The sequence below is a fragment of the Oratosquilla oratoria genome, chromosome 3, assembly GCF_046742065.1.
Source record: "Oratosquilla oratoria isolate Oo_2021 chromosome 3, ASM4674206v1, whole genome shotgun sequence".
Classification (NCBI taxonomy): Eukaryota; Metazoa; Arthropoda; class Malacostraca; order Stomatopoda; family Squillidae; genus Oratosquilla; species Oratosquilla oratoria.
The window spans coordinates 88,932,773-88,960,019 of NC_134779.1; the positions used below are offsets into that span (position 1 = coordinate 88,932,773).

A 27,247-nucleotide genomic window follows, 5' to 3' on the forward strand; every position below is an offset into this window, starting at 1 on the left:
TCTTAGTTGTAATACTTGGGGACACAAAGCACAAGACTGTTATTATGGAATTATTTGTAGAAATTGCAAGTATAAGGGTCATAATGAGTATCAGTGTAGAAACCCACCTTTCTGTATGTATCACCAAATAATAGGCCATAAAACCCATGAATGTAGAAATTTTCATGTGCACCAGAAAACAAGAGGAAAATCCCCAGACACACAATAAACCAATATTCTAGAACTCCCCACATATATACAAATAGAAAGTGAGTGATAAAAAGGTGAAAGAAAACTCCTTCATCAAAGATAGTCATAAACTGACAATTACAATTGGAAGGACTTCTGTAGGACCTCTCATTGCTGGTAGAGTGTTCAATAAGCCTATTCAAATATTCATTGATACAGGATCTGTAGTCAATATAATTACCAGTAAAGTTTTAAACCAATTGAAACCAGGAGTGAAAATTTGAACCAATCCATTACTCATTGCAAGGAGTAACTGGAAATCAGTTAAAAACATTAGGTAAGGTTGAACTAGAATTTATCTTATATACAAATGAACATTTGCACATTCCAGTGATAGTTTTAGAAGATTCTGTTTTTCCAGGAGATTTATTGATAGGATTTGCAACTATGAGAAAAGAGAACATGGTGATATGTCCTGCTGACTTAGGGATATTAGTGAAATCACAGTTAATCCCATTTTTAAATCAACCAGACTTAAGACCAGTGACTGGAATCAATGAATCCCTGGACATAGATAAGAAAGAACAATTTTACTTTGGATAATGAGGCCAAGCGGTCCAGACCAACAGAAAGTAGAGCCACTTATAGTGAACCCAACTCGGATGTTCAAGAAATCCCAGAAATTACTAATTCATCAACTACAATTGAAGCCTTGCAAATTGTGGATGGTGGCATAATAAAGTCAATGTTTATACACTCCAGAGCAATTAATAGGGTAGAGTGCAGTTGAAAGGAGTCGCTGTAGACTCTGAAATTTTTACCATCCCAGAATCAATTAGATTAAAAGGTTTGAAGTTGGACTCAGGGATTTATAAGTCAAATAAGAACATAGTAGAAATATTAATTCTTAATTCTTTAAAGATATAGTTTTAAGGAAAGGTACACAAATAGGATGTTTTCAGGTGTGTACCAAACCCATCAAGATTTTAAATGAGATTACTGAGGAGGTGGAATTACCAATTTCATCAATTTGTTCAGTTCAGGAAGAAATAGAGTTAAGAAAAAAATACAAGAATCAATTAGAACCTACTGATTGCCCTGAGTTGAATGAAAGTTTAGTTGCTTTGCTTGTGAAGCACAATAAAACAATTGCTTTGCCAGGGGACACCTCAAGCAAAACAACTTCTAAAACATCAGATTAAATTAAAACCAGGAACACAGCCTATTTACATACCCGCCTACAGAGTTCCTCACTCTAAATTAGCAATAGTAGATAAACTGATCACTGAAATGCTATTGCAGGATATTATTGAACATAGTGAAATTGAGTGGAACTTTCCTTTGATTTTGGTGCCAAAATCAGATGGTACCATGCGCCCAGTTATTGATTATAGGGAATTGAATAAGCACAACATTCGTGACAGGTTACCATTACCAGTATTAGGTGACATTTTAAGAAGTTTAGGAACTGAGAATAGATATTTTAGCACTGTAGATATCAAATCTGTTTTTTGGCAAATAGAGTTGCATGAAGACTCACGAGAGTTCACACCATTTTCTACTCCAACGGGACATTATGCATTCAAAAGAATGCCATTTGGGTTATGTAATAGTCCATTAACTTACATGAGATTAATGAATACAATTCTAGATGGGTTGTGAGGAAACACTGCCAGTGTATTTCTAGATGACATTTTAATAGTTTCCCAGACAGCAGTTGAGCACTTTAAGAAATTAGATTTTATATTCTCAAGACTAGTTGAAGCAGGATTGAAAGTGAAACTTGAAAAATGTAAGTTCTTGCAAGACAGTGTTATTTATTTGGGACATAAGATAGACAGACACAGACTTAGTACAGTGAATTCAAAGGTTGAAGCAGTCAAGAATTTTCCAGTTCCAACCAATGTAGACAAGGTTAGGAGATTTTTAGGATTGACAGGATATTATAGACAATTTATTCAATGATATGCTGACATTGCTAATCCATTAAGTTCTTTGTTGAGGAAGGACTCAAAGTTCAGGTGGGGACCTGCACAACAGGAAGCTTTTGACAAGTTGAAAGATAAACTCACAAGTTCTCCAATTTTAATATTTCTAGACTATAATAAAGAATTCATTCTTTGTACTGATGTATCTGACATAGGATTAGGAGGAATACTTATGCAAGAGAGAAATGGAACTTTAAAACCAATAGCTTACACTTCAAGACTTTGTAATAATGCAGAAAGAAACTACTATAACAGAAAGAAAAACATTAGTGATATATTCATTAGAAAGTTTTAGAGATATGATACTAGGATATCCAATCAGAGTATGGACTGATCATACAGCTATTCACAACTTATTTAAGCATAAGAGTCTTAGGGGCAGAGTTGCTAGATGGTTTGCGATACTTCAGTGCTATGAAGTTAAATTTTAATATATTCCGGGTAAAAAGAATGTTGTGGCAGATGCACTTTCTAGAAACATTAGCCAACCAATGACAGGGTGATTAATTTTGTTTGTAGTATAGAAGAATTAGTAACTTTCTATGAGGAAATGCTAATAAGAGAACAGAGGGATGATAAGACATGTGACTTATTAGTCAAGTACTTGATGAACCCAAGAGGAAATCCTCCAAAACTACCAAAGGGGTATGAGATAGAGGAATTTCATTTCATTAATGGACTTTTGTATAGAAAAACAGTTGTAAACAAGAAAGATATTTCTAGAGGTCCAGTAAATCAGTTGGTAATACCACAAACTCTTGTAAAAGAGATATTGAAGTTACTTCATGATAGTGATTGTAGCTCACATCCAGGAAAGGATAAAACTTATAGACAAGCACAACTTAAATACTTTTGGCCAGGTATGAAGAAAGATATATATAATTATATAGAAAATTGTTTGAAATGTGTTAGGTGAAAGGAAATACACCAAAACCTGCTCCTATATTTACCTATCCCATTCCACAGAAACCTTGGGAAAGAGTTTACATAGAAACATTGGAGTTACCTATGTCTGAGAATGGATATAAATATGTATTTGTTGCCATTGATTATTTTTCAAGATTTTGTATTTTACAACACATTCCAAATAAGAAAGCTGAAACTATTGCTTCAGTAATCTATGATAAGATAATCTGTAATTTCACTACACCTAAGATCTTAGTTTCAGATAATGGAACTGAATTTAATGACAAAATCTTGGAAAAATTATGTAAACATTCTAGTGAATCATCCACAAAGTAATGGAGTTGTAGAGAGGTTAAATAAGAAAATTATTACATGTCTTAGAAGTATGATAAGTCCTCATAGTATAACTTGGGATACTTGGATTCCTTATGTTAAATGTACTCTGAACAACCTAATTAATATAGCAACAGGTGAAACACCTCATTTTATTTTTGGGGAAGACAAAATTCTTCCATATGATATCATGACTGCAGAGCAGAAACCTGTGTATAATATAGATGATTATATCTCAAATAGAATAAATACTTTCCAAAGTATTCACCAAAGAGTTAGGGAACATGTGAAGGAGTATTCACAAGAGATGAAAAAGCAACACAAAATAGCACATAAACTAGAATTAAAGATAGGAGATTTAGTCATGGTCAAACTACATTCACCCTATAATAAAATTTCACCAAGGTACTCAGGTCTATATAGGGTGATTGATTCTGCAGATGGAAATAAATATAAACTCATACATTAGAAAATAGTGAAGAATTGATAGGCCATTTAGATATGAAGAAAGGTTGCAAATCTATGAAGATGATTGTTGTGATACCCTATGTATCAATTTTAATGAACCAGAAGAGTATAGGGAATATTTTGATAATATTTGCGAATTGAATATTAATCTTGATACATTTTACAGATTATATTAATTTGACCATTTGTATGTACTTGGGATGGGAGACCTAAACTACTGGAACTTGGTGTCTGGCCGGGACATGAAGACCTTGGATCTGCTGTGGTCAGACTTGGACAATTCACATAAGTATTGAAGCATTAAGAGTGTTTCTTTGAGAAAAAACATTGTGTTAACAACAATAATTGAAATGCAAGAAGAGACACAATAATTTACTATCTCTAAAGTAGTGAGTTTTGCAAATATGTTCACAAATTATTTCATATTGCAAAGTAATTTTGGGAGATGCTTTATTATTTACCATTATTCTGCCAGAATTATTATTGTGCATTTTGGAGGGTTGCTTATATCTTTGATATGTATATGATGTGTTTACTGATACTATTTTACCATTTACAAGGTTAGATTAGCTTCATATATATATATATATATATATGATGATTTTCAAGTATATACTAGCGAGCCCTGTAAGAGGGTAGTAGATATCATTGGTCGGGGCGACCAGCTGCCGAGCCCTGTATGAGGCTGGTAGAGGTAGACATTTAGGTAGATAGAGGTGTAGTTGGAGATGAATGTAAATTTTATATTTTATATTCGGTTAGGAAACAATGGCCGACTGCAAGTTGCTGAGTTGCATATTCTAGCTTACCGTCTTGTATTTGTAAACATTGGTTGGAGTGTCAATCAAAGGTGCTGATGTGACAATGTAAACACAGCTTGTTCTGCTTGTGACAAATTGCTTGCATAAACAGTATTGCTTGAGACAGTATAACAGTTTCTGATTGGAGAAAAGGGTGGAGGAGAAAAATTAATGGTGCATGGAGGTAAAGTCACGCCCTAAAAGGGTGGCACTTATTTGTAACGTTCAATGTTATTGGTTGGATTAAATTGTGACATCGGAGCAGACTTGGCTTGGTGGGTGTAAGAGGATCCCAGGAGGGGATTCCACGGGTGTACCTGTTACCATACGTTGTACCAGAATTTGTGAAGAAAAGGAAGAAAAGTTAATTATTTAATTCCCCTTCATTATTGAATAATGGAACTTGACTATAAACTTACACTACGAGAATGGCATGGGGCCTTGAGATGAGCGACTTACAGTACTACAGTTATAGAAAGAAAGTGAAGAAAGTTGTAAGTGAATTACAATTTCACTGAAAGGAACAGAAGTGTTGGTAGTAGCAAAGCTAACACTCTGGTCTCACCCTACCCACATCATTACTTCCCATATGAACAATCGTAACCGTGTTTGTCTGCCTTTGCTACCTGATGGTCTGGATACAATTGGCAATTCCATGGCCTGGTTGACATACAAGCTTGCAATGTCGTTTAGTCCTCCACTGCAGGATGTCATCATAGCCTCACCATGGAGTTCCCCACCACCAAGAACTCCTGATTTTCAGCCACCTTATCTTCCAGCAGAGCAAAACGATTGGCAAGAGCTAGCAGTTGCTCCGCAGGACACCCACTTACTGAACGCAGGCTCAATAAACGGGACCCCACAGAGCGCCACTTGAGGTGGAAGAGGTGGAACACTCTTTAGGTTGTGGGGAGGAGTCATTTGTCTCACAGAGCTCACTCTTGAGAAGACGAACTTCCTCCTCACAAATCCTATGATGCTCCAGGTTCACACAACCTTCACAAGCCATTTTGCTCCTCCTTCGGCAATACAAACAGCAAAGAGAAAATATAAATCGACAAAAGAAATAAAAGCAGTCACTAAATAAACTAAATACACAAAGTTTACAATGCTTACTGTATACTATTACTGCTACCTTTGGAGTGCAGTAAGACTACTGTTTTGATTCTAAATTACTAGAACACTACACTTTATCTTATACCTATAACTGTATAACACTACATATACAATTACAAAAACACAACACAATCACTTCCCACTATTCGAAGATATAAACATCACAAGAAGTAATGAATATAAACTTCACAAACATGATTTTTTATTGCATTGGCCTGGAAGGATATAAAGGAACAAATCCTGCATAAATGTTGGCAAAGGTTGTGGCCACAGGTTCTAGAGCTTGTTGCTGATGAATTCCAAGGCTTCGAAGATGTTGAATTGGCAGAACAACAGAATTCTGACAAATTATTTGAGGTGATTGTAAACCTGTTCATTACTAGAGTGCCAGAAGAGGAGGTAGAAGAGTGGATTGACATGGATAAGGATGCACCAGTGACCTTCACACTCACCAATGAAGATATAATAGATACTGTTCGTGATAGGGGCCAAAAAAAAAAAAAGCTGAGCCCGAGAGTGATGATGGTGAATATGAGCCACCTCCAAGCATTAGGGAGGGCTTAAACTCTTGAAGATTTAATCAAATTTGTAAAATGTCAGTCATGTGTTACAGCACAGCAAGTAGTCAACCTTTATCAAGTGCATATTCAAATTCAAAAGGCACAGAGGAGTGCTATGAAGCAGACAGACATTAGAAAACTCTTTGCCAAGGCTGTTGCATGTTCATGTGAGCCACAGCCAGGCCCTTCATGTGAGCCACAGCCCCTTTCAGGTGACCCACAACCAGGTCCTTCATGTGTTTATAAGAGTAGCTTTCAAAACAATGGCAAATCTTTTTATCTGGCACCCTCTTTCCCCTGAGCTTGCTGGATAAATGGGATTCTACTGTACATAATCAAGACGCTGATGCCGGCATCCTCGTGTACCCACTTGTGCCACATGACGCCTGTATAGGTGTCATTGTACCATAGTGGTTAAAATTCAAACATCCATACAAAACTGATGAGTTAAACACCATATGAGGACGGAGCCTTTATTTGTACGATGTTTTGCTTATTACGGCTTTTTCAACCCGTCAGTCTTGTCGGCAACTGCTACTTTCATGAAAATCCATCCAAAATCAAGTCTCCAGGTTAGCAAAAATTTCAGGATTTTCAACAATTTCATCTTTTAAATTAATCATAACAGTTGCTAAATGTAGAGTAGATTCTGTTCTTTCATTGGGTACTTAATTTGTTGCTCTATCTTGGATAGATAAAAAATTATACCACAAAATATGCTTAGAAATGCCTCAAAAGCCCTTTTGGTAAGATAGCAAAAATTTTCAGCCTTTGTTGCATTGCTTCCCTACATCCTAGATAAAAATGGATGTGATTTTTTGCTTTTTCAGGTCAAAAAGCATGGGAAACATACAGTAACATATGAAAATATGAAAAAGTTGTTTTTTGAACAGGTCTACTGTTGATACAAATATCAAGGACATTGAGATTTTGGAAAGCTTCACATACCTTAGTATTGGCCAATCGTGTCAGGGAGTACTTGGTAGTGGCCAGTCATATCAGGGAGTACTTGGTAGTGGCCAGTCATGTCAGGGAGTACTTTGAAGGACTGGCATTGCCCATTGTGTTACGTACACACAACCAGAGTATTTGTTATTGTCAATATTTATACAGGAGGACTAAGATCCAATCTTCAAGTCACTTGTTCTCCCTGTCCTGCTGCTGACAGGAGACCCCTTGGTCCATGTCTAGTTAGGATGCGAAAGAAAAATCATAATAATGATAAATGAATAAATAAAAATTAATAATGTAAATGATAAATAAAATATAAATGCACAGGTATAGTTAAATAATAAACAGGTAAATAGTAAATGATATTAAATTGACATATAACTAATGATAAATGAGAATCAAGCAAATAATAATAAGCAGATAAATGATAACAAAACAAATAAACAAATAATATAAAATAAATGATAGTTATTACAGCAACTTGCTTAGGTGTTTAAATGATTCTTAAAGCTTTGAACTGAACCACATTGCACTGCCTCTGCAGAGAGATTATTCCATTCATTATTTACATGGTTGGCAAAGTTGTTTCTACCCACTTCCAAATTAGATCTATTTCCTTACAGTTTGAGACCATTGTTTCTTGTCTGATTCTCATTGTGTGAAAATTTGGTCACTTTTGAAGTCAATTCCCTTTAGAATCTTAAAGACACCTCAGAGTCTACACTTTTTTAAGGAAAACAGATTCATATGTTTTTGTTGATTTTCATTATTTATTTTTTATAGTTGGAATCTTTTGAGATTCAGTGACCATACGGAAACAGCATATTCCAAATGTGGATGAACAAACGATTTGTATAGCTTGTTAATGAGTGATGGACTTTTGAAATCAGAATATCATGGAATCAGTCCTAGAATCTTGTTTGCCTTCTCAGAGACTGAAATACACTGCTTAGATGATTTGAGATTGTTACTGATAATTACACTGAGATCCTTTAAACTATCCACATTTGTTAACGAATTTCCAAATAATTTGTAATCGTCCTTACTGTTATTTTTACCTATGTGCATTACCTTGCATTTACCTGTGTAAAATTTCATTAGCCACTTTTCAGACCATTGCTGTAATTTATCTAAATCTTCTTGAATAAATTGGTTTTAAGTGACCATTTGCCATTCCACACAGTTTGTACATACATATACCAAGGCTTTTTCCCCCATACAAGGGAGGTAGCCAAAAAGGAAAAGGCATAAAATCATTCCCACCCATTCCATCCCTGAATACACTCCACACCCCTCCACCCTCCACCCTCCCTCTTATCTTAGCACCTCCTGGATGACGGGTCATCCCTGCACCTTGTCCACTGCCCTGGGTCAGAAGCAGTGTCGCCAGACACAGCACATCCACAGCAAGGCCGCTTCATTAAATTGGCGGCCCCTCCTCTCCGTCCCCCCATGCATAAAAGGAGAAGACGGGGAGAAATCCCTTCGGGCTGCGTCAAAGTTTGCTCACACATACTACCTCTCCCCCCACCCATTCCACCTCATGCATCACAACATCATCCATACACAACCATTCTCCATTCACCCTAGTCTTCTGTCCTCTCCCGTCCTTCCTCAACACACATTCCCCTCTTCCCCAAAGCCCCCTTCACCCCATCCATCCACCTCATCGTAGGACATCCCTTCATGTTCACTCCCTCCACATCTGCCTTCCATACCTCTTTTACTAGTTTTTCTTCACTCATTCTTTCCATATGTCCAAACCATCCTAATACTCTTTCATAAAACCTATCTCCCAACTCCCTTTCCACCCCCATTCTTCTCCTCACCTCCTCATTTCTCACTCTAGCCTAGTATCCCCCATCATACTTCTCAGACACCTCATCTCAAACACATTCAAAGTCCTTCTCTCTTCTCTTATGTTCCATGTTTCTGCCCCCATACAGTGCTGTTGGCACAATCACTCCTTCATACAGTCTCCTCTTACCATCCATTCCCAAATTTCTATTCCTCATTACTCTCTTCAATCCACCAAGGCATTTACTCGCTTCTCTCAATCTACATTCTACCTCTACCTTCACTCCACCTTTTCCTGCCACATTTGCACCCAAGTATCTAAAACTATCCACTTCCTCCAGACGCTCTCCCTTAATGCTCACTTCCAGTCTACTGCCACTTTCACCTCTTGTACATCTCATCACCTTGCTTTTACCCACATTTATCTTTAGCTTTCTTCTATCACATACTCTCCCAAACTCTGTCACCAACTTCCTCAGTCTCTCCTCTGATCCTGCCACAAGCACAGTGTCGTCAGCAAGCAACAACTGGCTCACCTCCCACTTTTCTCCATTTTCTTTAACCATCTCCAATCCCTGACCCACCACCCTTGCATTTACCTCTCGCACTACCCCATCCATGTATAAGTTGAACAGCCAGGGCGACATAACGCATCCTTGACGAAGTCCCACCTTTACCTCAAACCACTCACTCTCTCCATTTCTAATCCTGACACAAGCTCTACTACACTCAAAAAAACTCTTGACAGCTCCTAGAAGCTTTCCTCCTATCCCATATATCTGCATAACCTCCCACATTGCCTTTCTGTCTACCCTATCATAAGCCTTTTCCAGATCCATAAAAGCCAAAAAAATATCCTTCCCCTTTCCTATAGCTTTCTCACATATCTGTCTTACCACAAAGATCTGATCTACACAACCTCTACCTGTCCTAAATCCACACTGTTCCTCACCAATTACTCCCTCTGTTCCTCTCCTAATCCTCTCAATCAAGATCCTCCCATAAGCCTTCCCAACTACACTTAACAAGCTAATCCCTCTGAAACTACTACATTCACACTTGTCCCCTTTTCCCTTATAAAGTGGAACTATACAGGCACTCCTCCAATCCTCCGGCACTCTACCCTCTCTCCAGCAAACATTAAATAACTTCACCATCCAGTCCACCATCACTGTACCTCCTTTCTTTAGACATTCTGTATGGCATCCATCTAGACCAGGTGCCTTACCTGCTTTCATCATCTTAACAACTGCCTTCACTTCATTCTTCCTTATTTCTCCTCCATTTTCCTCACCCATCACTCTTATTTTCTTAGCATTTCCCACTGCAACTATCTTTCCCTCCCTATCCTCCTTCACATTTAGCAACTCCCTAAAATATTATGCCCATCTTCCCCTTACTGCCTTCTCCTCCATTATCATCTCTCCATCTGCACCTTTTACCTTTTCTTCTCTACTTGATTCACCTCCTCTTCCTCTCTCAATTTCTTTCCAAAACATCTTTTTATTACTTTCAAAATTTTCTGTCATGCTCTTACCCCACTTCACATCTGCTGTCTTCTTTGCCTCCTTTACCTTTTGCTTTACTTCTCGCTTTACTTCTCTTTTCTTTTCTTTGTACCTCTCATATGACTCCCTCGTCCTATTTTGTAACCAATCTGTGAAAGCTTGCTTCTTCTCTTCTACAACCTTCTTTGTTTCCTCATCCCACCATTCACTACCCTTCCTTCTATTTCCTCCTGTCCTTCTTGTTCCACACACCATCTTTGCACACTTTATGACTCCCTCCTTGAACCATCCCCATTCCTCCTCCACACCTAGCTCTACTCTATCCTTCACTCCCTCCCACTCCTCCTCCAGCTTCTTGTCCTCCTTTTCCTTTTCCTTTTTATTTAAAGAGTTCTCTCTAAGCACCTCCCTAACTTTTGTCCCTTTCCTCTTTCTCCATCTATCCTCCACTCTCAACTTACTTTCCACCCAAAAATGATCTGATATTCCCCCACCCTCTCCCCTTAGCACATGTACATCCTTAACTCTTCCTATCATAGTCCTGTTTACCACTACATAATCCATCAACTCTCGACCTACCACCCTTCCATCCACCACCCTCTCCCATGTGTACTTATGCTTGACTTTCTCCCGAAACACTGTATTTGCTATCATCAACTCTCTTTCTAGACACATTTCCACCATCAACTCTCCACTACGATTCTTTCCTGGAACTCCACATTTCCGAACCACTCCATCAATTGGACCATTTCCTACCCTAGCATTAAGGTCTCCCAGTACTATTACATTGACATTTCTCCTTAAATCCTCTATGCACTCATTTAAATCTATCCAAAAGGCCTCCCTTTCTTCTACACTCTTCTCACTGCCAGGCCCATATGCACTTACAAAGACCCACATCTCCTTTCCCAGTTTCACCATCATCCACATTATCCTTGAGGAAACCTTCCACTCCACTACACGTTTACCTATCTCTTCACTTACTAGAATAGCCACCCCTTCCCTCCCTCGCCCTCTCTTCACTCCTGATAACCTCCCACTTACACTCACCCTTCCCTTTCAACTTAGTTTCACTCAAAGCCAACACATCCATCTTTCTTCTCACAAACATACTTCCTATCTCTTCCCTTTTACTCTCATCTGTACCACATCCACACACAGTAAAAGACCCAAACTTTAGGGTGCTGTTCCGAAAACTCCCAGACCCTCTTCTGCCTTTACGTTTTTGTTTAGGAATGTCCCCTGTGGGGCTACAAGGAGAAGGATGCCTAGTCCCACTCCCTGTCCCTTTTCTTCTCGCGTCTTACGATCCAAGTGGAAATACTTGGTGGCAGTATTCTTTTTCCCCACAGCAGAAAATGAATACTCAGAGAAATGGTACAGGACAGCAACAAGGGGTTGGGGGACAGCATAACGGAGGGACAGTCATAGTATAAAAGTGTCATCATTTCTCTATGAAGAGTTTTCCTCTATCACAGACAAAATAATGTGTGGCTCTGGCCCGTAGGGGTGCCCCATATAGACCCTAAAGTATCAACTGCATGCTACTTTGCCACAATAACAAGCAGCCAATACCCCAGACGGTATCATCAGCAAATTTGGAAACAGTAGATTTTAGTCTATGATCTATATAATTTATATATACTATAAATAGAAGTGGCCCAAGAACAGAACCCTGAGGAACTCCACTTATAACATTTTTCCATCCAGAAGTTTTCCATTTAAAACAACTCTGTTTTCAATCATTCAACCAATTACTAGTGCAACTTAATAGGCTACCACTTATTTCGTGTGAAGCTAATGTAGTAATTAGTCTTTCATGGGGGACGGTATCAAAAGCTTTTGCAAAATCTAGATATATTAAATCTATATTGTTTCTTTTGTCATAATTTGAGACACTGCTGTAGAATTCAGATTAGTTAGTCATGCAAGAATGTTTCCGTCTGAATCCATGCTGGCTATCATTTATCAAACAGTTACTTTCTAAATGATGTCTGATCACATCTCTGATAATAGTTTCCATAATTTTTCCTATGATTGAAGTAAAACTTATATGCCTGTAGTTAATTGGTTTCTTTTTGTGACTTTTTTTTAATATAGGAGTAATGTTAGCTAGCTTCCATTCTCTTGGGACATCTCCGGATATGATGGATTTCTTGAAAATAATTTCAAATGGAACAGTAATCTCATTTTTCATTTCCTTTAAGATTCTTGGATGCCAACCATCAGGCCCTGGTGTCTTATTAACTTTGAGTTTCTCTATACACCTTTTAAAAGGCACTGAATGATCATTTTGGTCCCATTGCCTGGCCGTCAGCCAAAAATTCATAAATAAAAAAATAAAAATATATATACACCTTTTAATTTTTTCTTTTGTTATATTTACTGTAGTAAGTTTACCCTAGACTTTTCATAGGTTTCAGTTTGGAGTTCACTCTGAGGTGTTTCGTATACAAATACTGAGCTAAAATAATTGTTTAAAATATCGTACATTCCCTCATTTGAATATTCATGTTGACCATCAGCAGATAATAGTGGACCAATGTGATTCCTAACAACCTTTTTATCTATAATGTAACTAGAATTATTTGGGATTCTCTTTGGAATTATCAGTGATATTCATTTCATATTGTTGTTTTCGTTTTTGTTTGTTTTTTTAATGTCTTTATTGAGACATGGACACTGAATGCTGACATAAGAGCCATCTCAATGCCTTTGGTACCAAGTGGCTTCAGAGAATTATGGAGGTATTGCTGAAACTACCTTGTGTCATACCAGAGACTATACTGTAAGACTTGGTTTAGGCTGGTTACCAGCATAAATCATGAATGTCAGCTCTGGCTTAATGATGTTGATCTCACAGGGTAATTGCTACAAGGGATCGCACTTGATGGAAGAGACAAGGGGGATACAATTCATGGTTGGGACAAGTTGATTAAACCTCTCAAGAGTTGTATGTTTGGTGCAGGAAGGTTAGCTGCATGGTAGCTTGCTTGGAAAGACCATGAGGACTGGCAATAGTGTCTAAGTGAAGCAACATGCTCCATGGTTATGTTCTCAATTGGTGGTGATGTCCTTGGAGGATTCATGAATCTGTGATGCTCACAATTGAAAGCAAAGGGTAGATCAAAGAAGATGGGGTGAATGAAATTATAGAAGCCTGTCATTACCATTATGTTGGCAAGATAATGTGGTACATTTTCTTGTGGTTAGAAAAGAAAGGACTGAAATCAGTGTTTGAGATATGAATGAAAGTTATTATCCTTTGCATTTATCTACAGATTCGCAAGAAGCGATTAGCTCGTCTAGCACCCTCAAACCAGCAAAGACCAGTGTGTGCTGGTGCCAATGAAGATGATGGCACAGCTTCTGGTACTCCAGTACTGCAGGTAAGATTGCACAGTTTCTCAAATTGTAGAAGACACTAAGATTATTGTATGGTATTTTTCTCTGTATCATTAGTTATAAGTATCAAACCAAGGAATTTAGGCATAGAAAAACAAATGTTTACATATATATCAAAAGGCATTTTCTTCCTTGTAACTTCTTCAATGCAAGTCAAATATTCGCATGCACCTCAAGTTGCCTGATGTATGATGATGCATCACAATATACACATTACAAAATATAAAGTTACTGCTGTTATACTTGTTCTCTTTCACCCTGAATAAATATAATGTCATGGAAAATGTGATAAAGCCTGTTCACAGAATATGGGGGGTCAGCTGCAACAAAATAAATATGATCAGGAAGCTGACACCGCCATTCTTGTATACCCTACTCATGGCTCTTGACATATATATAGGCATCATCATATTCAAGAGGGCCTCACAGCTAGAGCTGGTCTACCTTCATTACTACAGTTGTATGACATCCTACCATTACCACTTATATAAACTTGGCAAATAATACTAAAACACAAAAAGAGAACATCCCTGTAGGACATTTAATTTTATCCATCAACAACCACTCCACTCCAATCTTTTGCACTCTTCCTTGTTTGACAGACAACCCTTGTGTAACCAACACCCCCATCCCCATACTGTCTATCCATCTTATCCCTGGTCGCCCCTCCCAAAACAGTGTGTGCAAACTTCATGCTGAGAGATACAAAGACGGGTCACGACGAGCATAGCTCCCTTCCCGTATAATACAACTAGGTAAATACACCACCCACCCCTTCCACAGGTGGGAGTATGGTTTGACTCAACTACTCATCTTATAAGAGGGAAAAGGTCTTTTTGGTATGCATACATGTTTAGGATGTGTTTATATTTCATTGGAGAAAGGGAGTGGAACAACAACAGCTGCAGTGATATCTTTCATATAATCAAATCCAGTAGTTGCATTGCCTTGGATATGGGACCTTGAGATAAGGAGTTCAATCTGCTACAAACTGTAAGCCAGGAAGCAGTGCTGACTACACCTGCAACCTAGTCCACCTGAACTGTTACCAAATTCTCAATCCCAACAGCAGGCATGGCAACATTTGAACAAGACTTATTTTCTTTGCTGGTGTAACTATTATTGAACAAATCACATGATGCAGTGATGTCTCAAATGATCAGATCCCCCAGTCGCAGTGCCTCAAACTTGGGACCTCAAGATTAAGAGTCAAGTCTGCCACCATCTTGCCACACAAAGGAAAAGATTGGAACCTACTATGAACTGCAGGCTAGGAAGCAGTACTGATTAAACCTGCAGCCCATCCACCTAAACTTTTACCCAATCCCCATTCCCATCACTGGGCATGGCAGCATTTGAACAAGACTTTTATCTTCTTCACGGTTTTAACTATTATGAAACAAACCATTAGTTGTAGTGATATCCTTGAAATAATTGAATCCAGTAGCTGTGGTGCCTCAAATCCAGGACTTCAAGATTAGGTCCACTCAGCCAACATCTTGCCATACAAAGGATTAAAAGGATCAGAACCTGTTACATACATATATATATATATATATATACCAAAGGCTTTCTTCCCCCTTACACGGGAGGTAGCAAAAAAACAAAGACATAGAAACCACTCCCACCCATTCCATTCCCTACATACTCCCCTCTACCCTATTCCCTTCCTCTTATCTTGGCACCTCCTGAATGACAGGTCATCCCTGCATCTTGCCCACTGCCCTGGGTCAGAAGCAGTGTCGCAAAACAAAGCACATCCACAGCAAGGCTGCTTCATTAATTCGGCAACCCCCCTCTATCCCCTCATGTAGAAAAGGAGAAGACGGGGAGAAATCCCTTGAGGCTGCATCAATTTATTTCTCATACATACTCCCTCAACCCCCAACCCCCACCCCATCCCCCACCCATTCCCCACCCATTCCCCCTCATGCATCAGAGCATCATCCATACACAACCATTCTCCAATCACCCCTATCTTCTGTCCTCTCCCATCCTTCCTCAACATACATTACCCTCTTTCCCAATGCCCCTTTTACCCCATCCATCCATCTCATTCTTGATTGCCCCCTCATGTTCACTCCCACCTCTGCCTTCCACACCTCTTTTACTAGTCTTTCTTCACTCATTCTTTCCTTGTATCCAGACCATCCCAGTACTCTTTCATCAACCCTATTTCTTAGCTCCCTTTCCACCCCTGTTCTCTTCCTCACCTCCTCATTTCTCAATCTATCTAGCCTGTTAGAAATTCATAAGAAGTGTGGAAATGGATAACAGAAGGATCTGTGTGTGTGTGTACATTTAGGAAAACATGAAGTCATTATCATTAATATATAATGTCTGTTAAGGAGAACCTTGAGAAATCTAGTGTTAATGAAAATAGTGTTATCTGTGTGTATCTGCTTATCAAAGACTACTAGCAATTATGAAGTCTTATCTAGTGTAAAAATTGTTAATTTTATTAGAGCAACGGCTATGAACTGTTGCATTTCCAAGAGGTTTTGTCTAGAAAAGAACAGAATGTGGAATTCTCTACCATGCAGACGTTTGCTGGTTTTCCCAAGGACAAAACTTGTAGCAATTGGTTGAACTGATTTTTTTTTATAGAGAGAGAAGTCCACCCTCAGAACAATTTGATATTTCATTTAGAGATTTGGCTTATATAGTTGATATATTTGAACATATAAATGAGATTAATCTTTTTATTCAATGCCATGAAGTCACCATAATGAATGCTACTAAAAGAAAGATTTTCTGGCCAAGCTGCCATTGTGGAAGAGGAGGTTGGAGGCTGACAATTGTGCAAATTTTCTAATGTTAGAATTGCTTTAGCAAGATGGAAGTGAAAGCAACATCCCCTGTCATCTTGGCTGGAAACAGAATTCTGCAGAACTCGAAGGTTACGGCTCAAGTGACCTTGAAGTTGAAAGATAGGTTCATAAACCTTTCTTGGTCATTATAAACTGTATTGGTGATGAAGACCTTACAAAAGATTACCTCATTGACTGGAGGACAAAGGGAATTTTATGATAAGAGTTCAATTCAGTCTTGGAGGATTTGGTGTGCATTGATACAAACATGTTACAATTCCCTTTGCTTCTACATATCCTTATGAATCAGGTTTTTCAGCACTTGTTTCTGTTGAAACAAAAAGTTGAAATACATTAGATATAAAAGATGATATTGAATATTTCTGGGGAAGAAGGTGCATAACTTTCATCTGGTTCTTAACCCCTAGAATACAATGATGCTTACATAGGTGTCATAAGGTGTGAGTGAGTATATGAGTATGCTGGCGTCGTCCTCCTGATTATACTCATTTTGTAGTTGTAGCTGAGTGACCACCATATTCTGTGAATAGGCTTGATTGCATTTTCTGTGTATATAAACATTCTGAGTGAAAGGGAACGAGTATAAATGCTGTAACTTTATATTTTATAACACTTGTTGAGATGCATCATCGTACATCAGGCATCCTAATGTGTGTACGATTATTTGACATGTATTGAAGAAAGTAAAGGGGTCCAGGACTAAAAGGTTAAGAATCACTTCTTTGTTTCATCACATAAAGGTGATGTTACGTAATGCTATACAAGAACCCTAAACACCACCTTCTCATATCAATGAAGCTCCACCAGCTAAATAAGGAAAATAATGACAGTTTAGTACTCAAACATAAACAACTTTCCACTTATACCATACAATATATTCACACAAAAATACATTCACACTCAGATCACCAGATAAGCTCCTCAAGACAGACCACCAAATTCAAAATAACAACACCCCCCTAGACATCAGCCTCAAGAGAAGTAAGAACCACACTAGCATGCTTGCATTCAGGACACCATCCAGCTTTAAAATAGTATCAACACAGTATAGGCTTGGCCACAGATTCAAATTGCCCAAGATGCAATCACTTCTTCATCCCCTCCACCCATCTCATCACCCTCCAGGCTTCATTTTACCATCCCAAGAAAGACTCACTCCCCTGGAGAAACATAGAACAAGTTCCCATATATATTAAAACCACTATACCAGCAACCTCCACTGAAAAATTCCACCAAAGCATCTTTATAGATACTCATACCATACAAGGGAGGTAGCCAAAGTGAAAGGCATAAATCTACTCCCACCCATTTTATCCCCACATATTCCACTCCTGTTCACTACTCCTCCCTCACTCTTTTCTTGGCTCCTGTATGATGGTCATCCCTGCATCTCACCCACTGCCTTGGGTCAGAAGCAATGTAGCAAAACACAGCACATTCACAGCAAGGCTGTTTCATTTAATCGGTGACTTCCCCCCCCCCCTCTCTATCTCATGCAGAAAAAAAAAGAGAGATGATGTGGAGAAATCTCTGGGCTGTGTCAAAATATCATTCACACATACTATTTCACCCCCCGTCCCTCACTCACTCCCTTCCATGCATCACAGTATCATCCATACACAACCATTCTCCACTCACCCCTATCTTCTGTCTTTTCCCTTCACCAACAGACATTCCCCTCTTTCCCAGTGCCCCTTTTACTCCATCCATCCATCTCACCCTTGGTCACCTCTTTTACAAATCTTACATAGTGGTAACCAAGAGAAGAGTAGGAAGTTTTGGATATACATGTTCTAAGGGGAGAGAGTTGGGGAATATCAGATAATTTTTTGGTGGAAAGTAAGTTGAGAGTAGAGGATAGATGGAGAAATAGGAAAAGGACAGAAGGTAGGGAGGTACTTAGAGTAAACTGTTTAAATAAAAAAGAAAAGGAGTATAAGAAGAAATTGAGATAGAAGTGGGAGGAAATGAAGGATAGAGTAGAACTAAGTGTGGTGGAGTGATGGGGATGATTCAAGGAGGGAGTCACAAGGTGTACAAAGATGGTGTGTGGAACAATGAGGACAGGAGGAAATAGAAGGAAGGGTAGTGAGTGGTGGGATGAGTAAACAAAGAAGGTTGTAGAAGAGAAGAAGCGAGCTTTCACAGATTGGTTACAAAATAGGATGAGAGGTACAAAGAAAAGAGAAGACAAGTAAAGCATAAGATAAAGTAGGCAAAGAGGAGAGCATATGTGAAATGGGGTAAGAGTATGACAGAAAATTATGGAAGTAATAAAAAGATGTTTTGGAAGGAAATTAAGAGAGGAAGAGGAGGCAAATCAAGTAGAGAAGAAATAGTAAAATGTGCAGATGGAGAGATGATAATGGGAAAGACAGCAGTAAGAGGAAGATGGGAAGAGTATTTTAGGGAGTTGCTAAATGTGAAGGATGGATAGGGAGGGAAAGGCAGTTGCAGTGGGAAGTACTAAGAAAATGAGAGTTATGAGTGAGGAAAATGGAGGAGAAATAAGGAAAGCTGAGGTGAAAGCAGATGTTAAAATGATGAGAGCAGGTAAGCCACCTTGGTTGGATTGGTGTCATGGTGAGTGTCTAAAAATGGAAGGTACAGTGATGGTGAGGTTGCCCAATGTTTGTCTAAAAGAGGATAGAGTGCTGGAGGACTGGAGTGCCTGTATAGTTCCACTTTACAAGGGAAAAGGGGACAAGTGTGAGTGTAGTAGTTTCTGAGGGATCAGTTTGTTGAGTGTAGTTGGGAAAGCGTATGAGAGGGTTTTGATTGAGAGGATTAGGAGAGGAACAGAGGGAGTAATTGGTAAGGAACAGTGGATTTAGGACAGGTAGGGGTTGTGTTGATCAGATTTTTGTGGTAAGACAGATATGTGAGAGGATATGTGGAAGGACGTTTTTTGGGCCTTTATGGACTTGGAAAAGGCTTATGACAGGGTAGGCAGGAAGGCACTGTGGAAGGTATTGCAGATATATGGGATAGGAAGAAAGCTTTTAAAGAGCAGTCAAGAATTTTTATGAGAGTAGGAGAGCCTGTGTTAGAATCAGAAATGGAGGTGAAGATGGGACTTTGCCAGGGATGCATTATGATGCATTGGCTGTTCAATTTATATATGGATTGGGTGGTGTGAGAGGTAAAGGCAAGGGTAATGGGCCAGGGATTGGAGATGGTTAAAGAAAATGGAGAAAAGTGGGAGATAAGCCAGTTGTTGTTTCCTGATGACACCGTGCTTGTAGCAGGATCAGAGGAGGGATTAAGAAAGTAAGTGATGAGTTTGGGAAGGTGTGCAAAAGAAGGCAGTTGAAAATAAATGTAGCTAAAAGTAAGGTGAGAATGTGGCAGCAAATAGGAAGTGGGTATTAAGGGAGAGAGACTAGAGGAAGTTGATAGCTTTAGATACTTGGGAGCAAATGTGGTAGGAAAGGGAGGAGTGGTGGTGGAGGTAGAATTTAGATTGAGGGAGCAAATAAATGCCGTGGGGAATTAAAAAGTGTAATGAGAAATAAACATTTGGGAATGGATGCCAAGATGAGATTGTATGGAATGATTGTACCAACATCACTGAATGGGGCAGAAACATGGAACATAAGAAAGGAGGAGTTTTGACGTGTTTGAGATGAAATGCCTGAGAAGTATGTTAGGGGTTACTAACCTGGATAGTGAGAGAAATGAGGAGGAGAGTGGGGGGTGGAAAGGGAGGTGGAAGATAGGGTTGGTGAAAAAGTATTGGGATGGTTTGGACACATGGAAAAAATGAGTAAAGAAAGATTAGTAAAAGAGGTGTGGAAGGAGTGAACATAAGGGGCTGACCAAGGATGAGATGGATGGATGGAGTAAAAGGGGCATTGGAAAAGAGGGTGATCTCTGTTGAGAAAGGAAGGGAGAAGACAGAAGATAGGAGTTAGTGGAGAATGGTTGTGTATGGATGATGCTGTGATGCATGGAAGGGAGTGGGTGGGGGATGGATGGGTGACAGAGTATGTGTGAATCATATTTTGATGCAACCCAAAGGGATTTTCTCCCCTTCTTTTTTTCTGCATGAGGGGATGGAGAGGGAGGGTCGCCAATTAAATGAAGCAGCCTTGCTGTGGATGTGCTGTGTTTTGCTACATTGCTTCTGACCCAGGGCAGTGGGCAAGATGCAGGGATGACCCATCATCCAGGAAGAACCAAGATATGAAGGAGGGATGGGTGAATGGGAGTGGAGTATGTGGGAATGGAATGGGTGGTAGTGGATTTTATGCCTTTGTTTTTTGGCTACCTCACTTGTAAGGGAGAAAAGGACATTGGCATATGAATGTACCTTCTATTTGACCCAGCACCCCTCCTCTTTCCCAAGCTAGACAAGGAGAAAAAGAGTTGGTTTACCTAGTTATTTTCTCATTACCACTCACATTCCATGCGCCAGAAGACTGTTCCTGGTTACTTGCGAAAGAGACCAGTGGCAACAGATTGATTCATTCAATACCTCATTTTGAAGCCATCACAGCCAAACTCTTCCTGTATCACCTAGTAACCATCCCACTTTTTCATCTCCCATCAGACAACCTCCCTAACCTATCTACCTCCCACCATCTACCAGGAGACAACTTAATGCCAGACAACCCCTTTAAAGAGACACCATTAGAACTTCATGAAATTTATAAATAATCTCTCCTCTAACAAGTCACACCATCTTTTCTTAACACTGACCAACCTACAGCTTTTCATCTTCAGATAATAACCTACACCTCAGTCAGCTTTTTTCTGCACATTTGGCCTCTGCCTTTGAATGTTCTGTGATATCAGGCCACCTCCATAGTGATTACATCCCTCTCCTCATCTGATGGTCCCTCACCTGTTCAAACTGGAAGAAAATTTCAGGCAGTATCATGCATCTCCAAAACAGTATGTGACTTCTGAACAATTTAGGTAACACTAATTTATCTCCCAAATCTAATAACATCAACAGCACTTCTCAACCCCCCAAATAATTTGACCATACACATCATAATGCTCAATTCCCTGCTGAAATCTAGATTGCCACACCTCATAGAGCAAAGAAAACATTCTTTCACTGCCTCCAAGACAACCTTATCTATCTTTATATCAATAGGCTTCTACCTCCCATCTGTCACCCATTTCCCTATTGTTTCCACTTTGGATGAAGAGTTATCCTCGTCCCCTGCCCACTGCCTGGGTCAGAAGCAATACATCCGTCCCTGTCCTCAAAAAAATGCAGGCGAGAAAAAATGTACTCATGTAAATATTACAGGAGACCTACCTGTCTCCTTAATAATAAGTGGGAAATCAGGTAGGCTTACTCAATGAACATACCGTGGTGCTCTGCTTCATTATGTGGTAAACATCGTCATTGAGGCACGCAAAATTTGAACTTCAATTTTTTGTAGGTGTGCATTTTTTAGTGCTCCTCGTTTCGAATTTAGACACGTTATGGCATGGGCGCAAAAATGCGCCCCTTAACCCCTTCCATACGGTGCCGCACACGTAGGCGTCATGGGGAGCGAGTGTATTCGCGAGGCTGCCATATCGGCGTCTTGATTATATTTATTGTAGTTGCCCCTCCATAATGACATTCTTTCTAATTCTTTTGTAATCGCATTTTCTATGGTTATCAAAATTCACGGGTGAAGAGAGAACGATTGATATAAGCGGTGACTATATTTTATGATGCGAGTATTATTACGACACGTCGTACGGCTGGCATTGGCTGCTGCCACCGAGATCTAAGTCCATGACGCCTACGTGTGCGGCACCGTATGGAAGGGGTTAAAAGACGAGCCCTGATACAGCGAGACATGGCTATCCACAGCTTTTTCATGAAAGTAGTAGTTGCCGATAAGACTGACAAGTTATACACCATATGAGGACTGTGCCTTTATTTGTATAATGTTTTGCATATAACAGCTTTTTAAAGTACAAGTTGAGATACACATGCTTGAGATTAGATAAAGGAATGGAGAGAATGGGGAAAGAAAGAAGTGGGGGGAGGAGGAGGAGAAGGGGGATTGAATGCTGGGAGAGGTTGAGAAGGCTGGCCTAAACATCCACAGGCAAATTGCTCACAAAGGGTGGGTTAAAATTTTGTTGGCCATGGGTATTAGAAGAATTATGTGGGGTGAGATGTTGAACATGCCCCTATTATGTTCAATAGTGTTGGTTCCTTGAACGATTGCTGCTTCTAAACACTTCCTGCGGATCTTGTCGGGCTCTCGTATCAGCAGCTCTGCATTCTTCCAGTCCATCACGTGGTTTTCCCTGTTCCTATGTGGCACACATGCATTGGTGGTGACATCATGCCTGACGTCGTAACGGTGTTCACGTATTCATGTATTCAGGTCGTGTGACGTTTCTCTGATGTAAGCTTTATCACACCCCGAGCACGGAATACGATAAACACCGGCTTCGGTGCCCAGTGTTTGGTTGTTGTATGTTCTCGTCTTTGTGATGTCTTTGATCGTCCTGCTGGTCTGGCTCACTACTTCCAGATTGGTGGTTCTTAAAACATGAGTCAGGTTGGTGGCAACGTAGCTTGTTGGCAACATGAAACATTTTGCTGTGCTGTCTTGCTGCCTATGGCTTTCCTGAATCTTAGCAGTTTTGAATGTGACAAAGATGCATACATATACCCAAGGCTTTTTCCCCCCTTGCAAGGGAGATAGCCAAAAAGAAAAAGGCATAAAAACCATTCCCACCCATTCCATCCCTAAATACACTCCACTCCCCTCCACCCTTTACCCTCTCTCTTATCTTGGCTCTTCATTGGATGACTGGTCATCCCTGCATCTTGTCCACTGCCCTGGGTCAGAGGCAGTGTCGCAAGACACGGCACATCCACAGCAAGGCCACTTCATTAAATTGGCAACCCCCCCTCTCTGTCCCCTCAAGCAGAAAAGGAGAAGACGGAGAAATCCCTTCGGGCTGCATCAAATTTTTCTCACGCATACTACCTCACCCCCATCCCCCCGCCCATTCCACCTCTTGCATCACATCATCCATATACAACCATTCTCCATTCACCCCTATCTTCTGTCCTCTCCCGTTCTTCTTCAACAGACATTCCCCTCTTCCCCAAAGCCCCTTTCACGTTATCCATCCATCTCATCCTAGGTCTCCCCCTCATGTTCACTCCCTCCACATCTGCCTTCCATACCTCTTGTACTAGTCTTTCTTCACTGGTTCTTTCCATGTGTCCAAACCATCCCAATACTCTTTCTTCAACCCTATCTCCCAACTCCCTTACCACCCCTGTTCTTTGTAGTGGTTACTACAATCGTCCTAGTTAGAAACGGTCAGCCTGGAATGAGTCGTAGGGACAAGGTATGGGAAGTTTTTCATAGTGGGGAGTCAGAACACACCATTTAGTTTACCGTGGTATGGTTCCCTTGGGCACATTTGGAATGAGTGTTTCCACACTGCGCCGAAGGCAAGTATGTTCTTATCAGAAGGCACCCGTAAGATCGCAATGATCACCGCGGTTTATTTACCCTTATGCACCCTTGGGATGAACACTGCCGTGTTCGGTGCAAACAGCTTGGTACTCTTCCTTAAAGAAGCTAGGATATTTATAGTCAATCCCATGACTGATCTGTTTATTGGAAATGGCGATGACGGTATTTACAAAATTTGTGGCGAAATTCTGGATTCTTTGTGTTACATATGCAATTATTCAAAGTCTTTTTATAATACATAAATATGCTTTTTACAGGATGTAGAGGTATATGTTTTATTTTATTTACAAAATAAATTAAGTTGTTACAGTGAACATTGTTATTTATATTAATTACATTTAGTTGAAATCTTGTTTAGTCGAACGCATGTTCTAAGGGGTGACTATTGTTTATCCCGTACTCTGCGATCACGGGTCCTGAAGGGGTAATTATACATGTTGGCTACAGAACACTACATCTTCTCCTCACCTCCTCAATTCTCACCCTATCCAGCCTACTAACCCCCATCATACATCTCAGACACCACATCTCAAACACATTCAAACTCCTTCTCTCTTCCTCTCTTATGCTCCATGTTTCTGCCCCATACAGTGCTGTTGGCACAATCACTCCTTCATACAATCTCCTCTTAGCCTCCATTCCCAAATGTCTATTCCTCATGACACTTTTTAATCCACCAAGGCATTTACTCGCTTCTCTCAATCTACATTGTACCTCCACCTCCACTCCACCCTTTCCTGCCACATTCGCACCCAAGTACCTAAAACTATACACTTTCTCCTCTTGTACATCTCATCACCTTTTACCCACATTTATCTTCAACTTTTTTCTTTCACACACTCTTCCAAACTCCCTTCCTCAATCCCTCCTCTGATCCTGCCATAAGCACAGTGTTATCCGCAAACAACAGCTGGCTCACCTCCCACTTTTCTCCATTTTCTTTAAACATCTCCAATCCCTAATCCACTACCCTTGCATTTATCTCTCGCACCACCCCATCCATGTACAAGTTGAACAGCCAGGGCAACATAACACATCCCTGACAAAGTCCCACCTTTACCTCGAACCACTTACTCTCTCCATTTCTAATCCTGATACATGTTTTTCTACTCTCGTAAAAACTCTTGACAGCTCCTAGAAGCTTTCATCCTATCCCGTATATCTGCGAAACCTCCCACACTGCTTTCCTGTTTACCCTGTTATAAGCCTTTTCCAGATCCATAAAAGCCCAAAAAACATCCTTACCCTTTCATATAGCTTTCTCACATATGTCTTACCACAAAAATCTGATCTACGCAACCTCTACCTGTCCTAAATCCACACTGTTCCTCACCAATTACTCCTTCTGTTCCTCTCCAAATCCTCTCAGTCAAGATCCTCCCATAAACCTTCCCCCCATAAACCTTCCCAACTACACTTAACAAGCTAATCCCTCTAAAACTGCTACACTCACACTTATCCCCTTTTCCCTTGTAAAGTGGAACTATACAGACACTTCTCCAGTCCTCTGGCACTCTACCCTCTCTCCAGCAAACATTAAATAACCTCACCAGCCAGTCCACCATCCCTGTACCTCCTGAATATTAATACAGTCGTACCTCGGTACTCGACCAAATCGGTGCTCGACCAAAAAATTCGAGTAGAAAATGCATCGGACCTCGAACAGATTTTCGGTACTCGACTAGCTCGAACAGCGGGTAAGCGTCAGTTCGACTCAGACCGCCAGCGGAGTAAGACGTACGCAGTTTGTTCGAGTATTTCTTCCCAGATTTAAACTTTTTCGTGTTGCTCTAGCCCTTAATAATGGGTCCAAAGAAAGACAGTGATAAGGGGAAAATTGGTTTCGGTGTTCGAACAAATCGGTGCTCGACCACCACCTCAGAACGGATTATGGTCGAGTACCGAGGTACGACTGTACATACATACATATACCAAAGGCTTTTTCCCCCTTACACAGGGGGTAGCTGTAACTAGAGGGCTGTTACTGGGCTAGTGACACAGGGAGAGATTGACAGTCGGTTTGGGTTTCGCCCCTTTATTTGGAAGAGTCTGGCATACACACACGTGTTGGCCGGCCCAAGTCTGAAAGGATACTTACTGTGACATGACCTCACATGACTTAAGTACCCTCGGTGCATACCGAAAAATAGCGTCTGTAAAGGACCAATTAGGTCCTTTAGTTCTGAAACTAGGTGCGGACCACCACTGCCTGCTTCAGAACTCTCGGTTCATGTATAGACTTGTAGGACAAGTAAGAAAACACAGGATTGCACTGGAAGTTTATAATTCTGGTCCTTCCACAATGCACTATCAAATAAATTTCAGGAAAAGGGAAAAACAACACCAATTGTTTCACCTTAGGTCAGTTCGGTCGTACATACATACATACATATACCAAGGCTTTTTCCCCCTTCCAAGGGAGGTAGCCAAAAAGGGAAAGGCACAAAAACACTCCCACCCATTACATCCCCAAATACACTCCACACCCCTCCCACCCTTCCTCTCATCTGAGCACCTCCTGGATGACGGGTCAGAAGCAGTGTCGCAAGACACAGTACATCCACAGCAAGGCCGCTTCATTTAATCGGCGACCCCCCCTCTCCGTCCCCCTTTGCATATAAGGCGAGGACGGGGAGAAATCCCTTCGGGCTGCGTCAAAATTTACTCACACATACTACCCCACCCCCCACCCCCCCGCCCATATCTCCTCATGCAGTCACAACATCATCCATATACAACTATTCTCCACTCACCTCTGTCTTCCGTCCTCTCCCTTCCTCAACAGACATTCCCCTCTTCCCCAAAGCCCCCTTCACCCCATCCATCCACCTCATCCTAGGACGTCCCCTCATGTTCACTCCCTCCACATCTGCCTTCCATACCTCTTTTACTAGTCTTTCTTCACTCATTCTTTCCATGTGTCCAAACCATCCTAATATTCTTTCATCAACCCTAT

The 27,247-nt window shown here is 40.3% G+C and overlaps 1 protein-coding gene across 4 annotated transcripts in view; it reads left to right on the top strand.

Moving 5' to 3' along the window:
* Positions 1 to 27,247, top strand: part of Ube4B (Ubiquitination factor E4B) — a 679,226-nt gene that overhangs the window by 27,418 nt on the left and 624,561 nt on the right. For all 4 annotated transcript variants that reach the window (XM_076183024.1, XM_076183023.1, XM_076183022.1 and 1 more), the window contains exon 2: positions 13,877 to 13,984. In XM_076183024.1, coding sequence (XP_076039139.1) covers positions 13,877 to 13,984 — 108 coding nt within the window. The remainder of the gene's footprint in view (positions 1 to 13,876; positions 13,985 to 27,247) is intronic.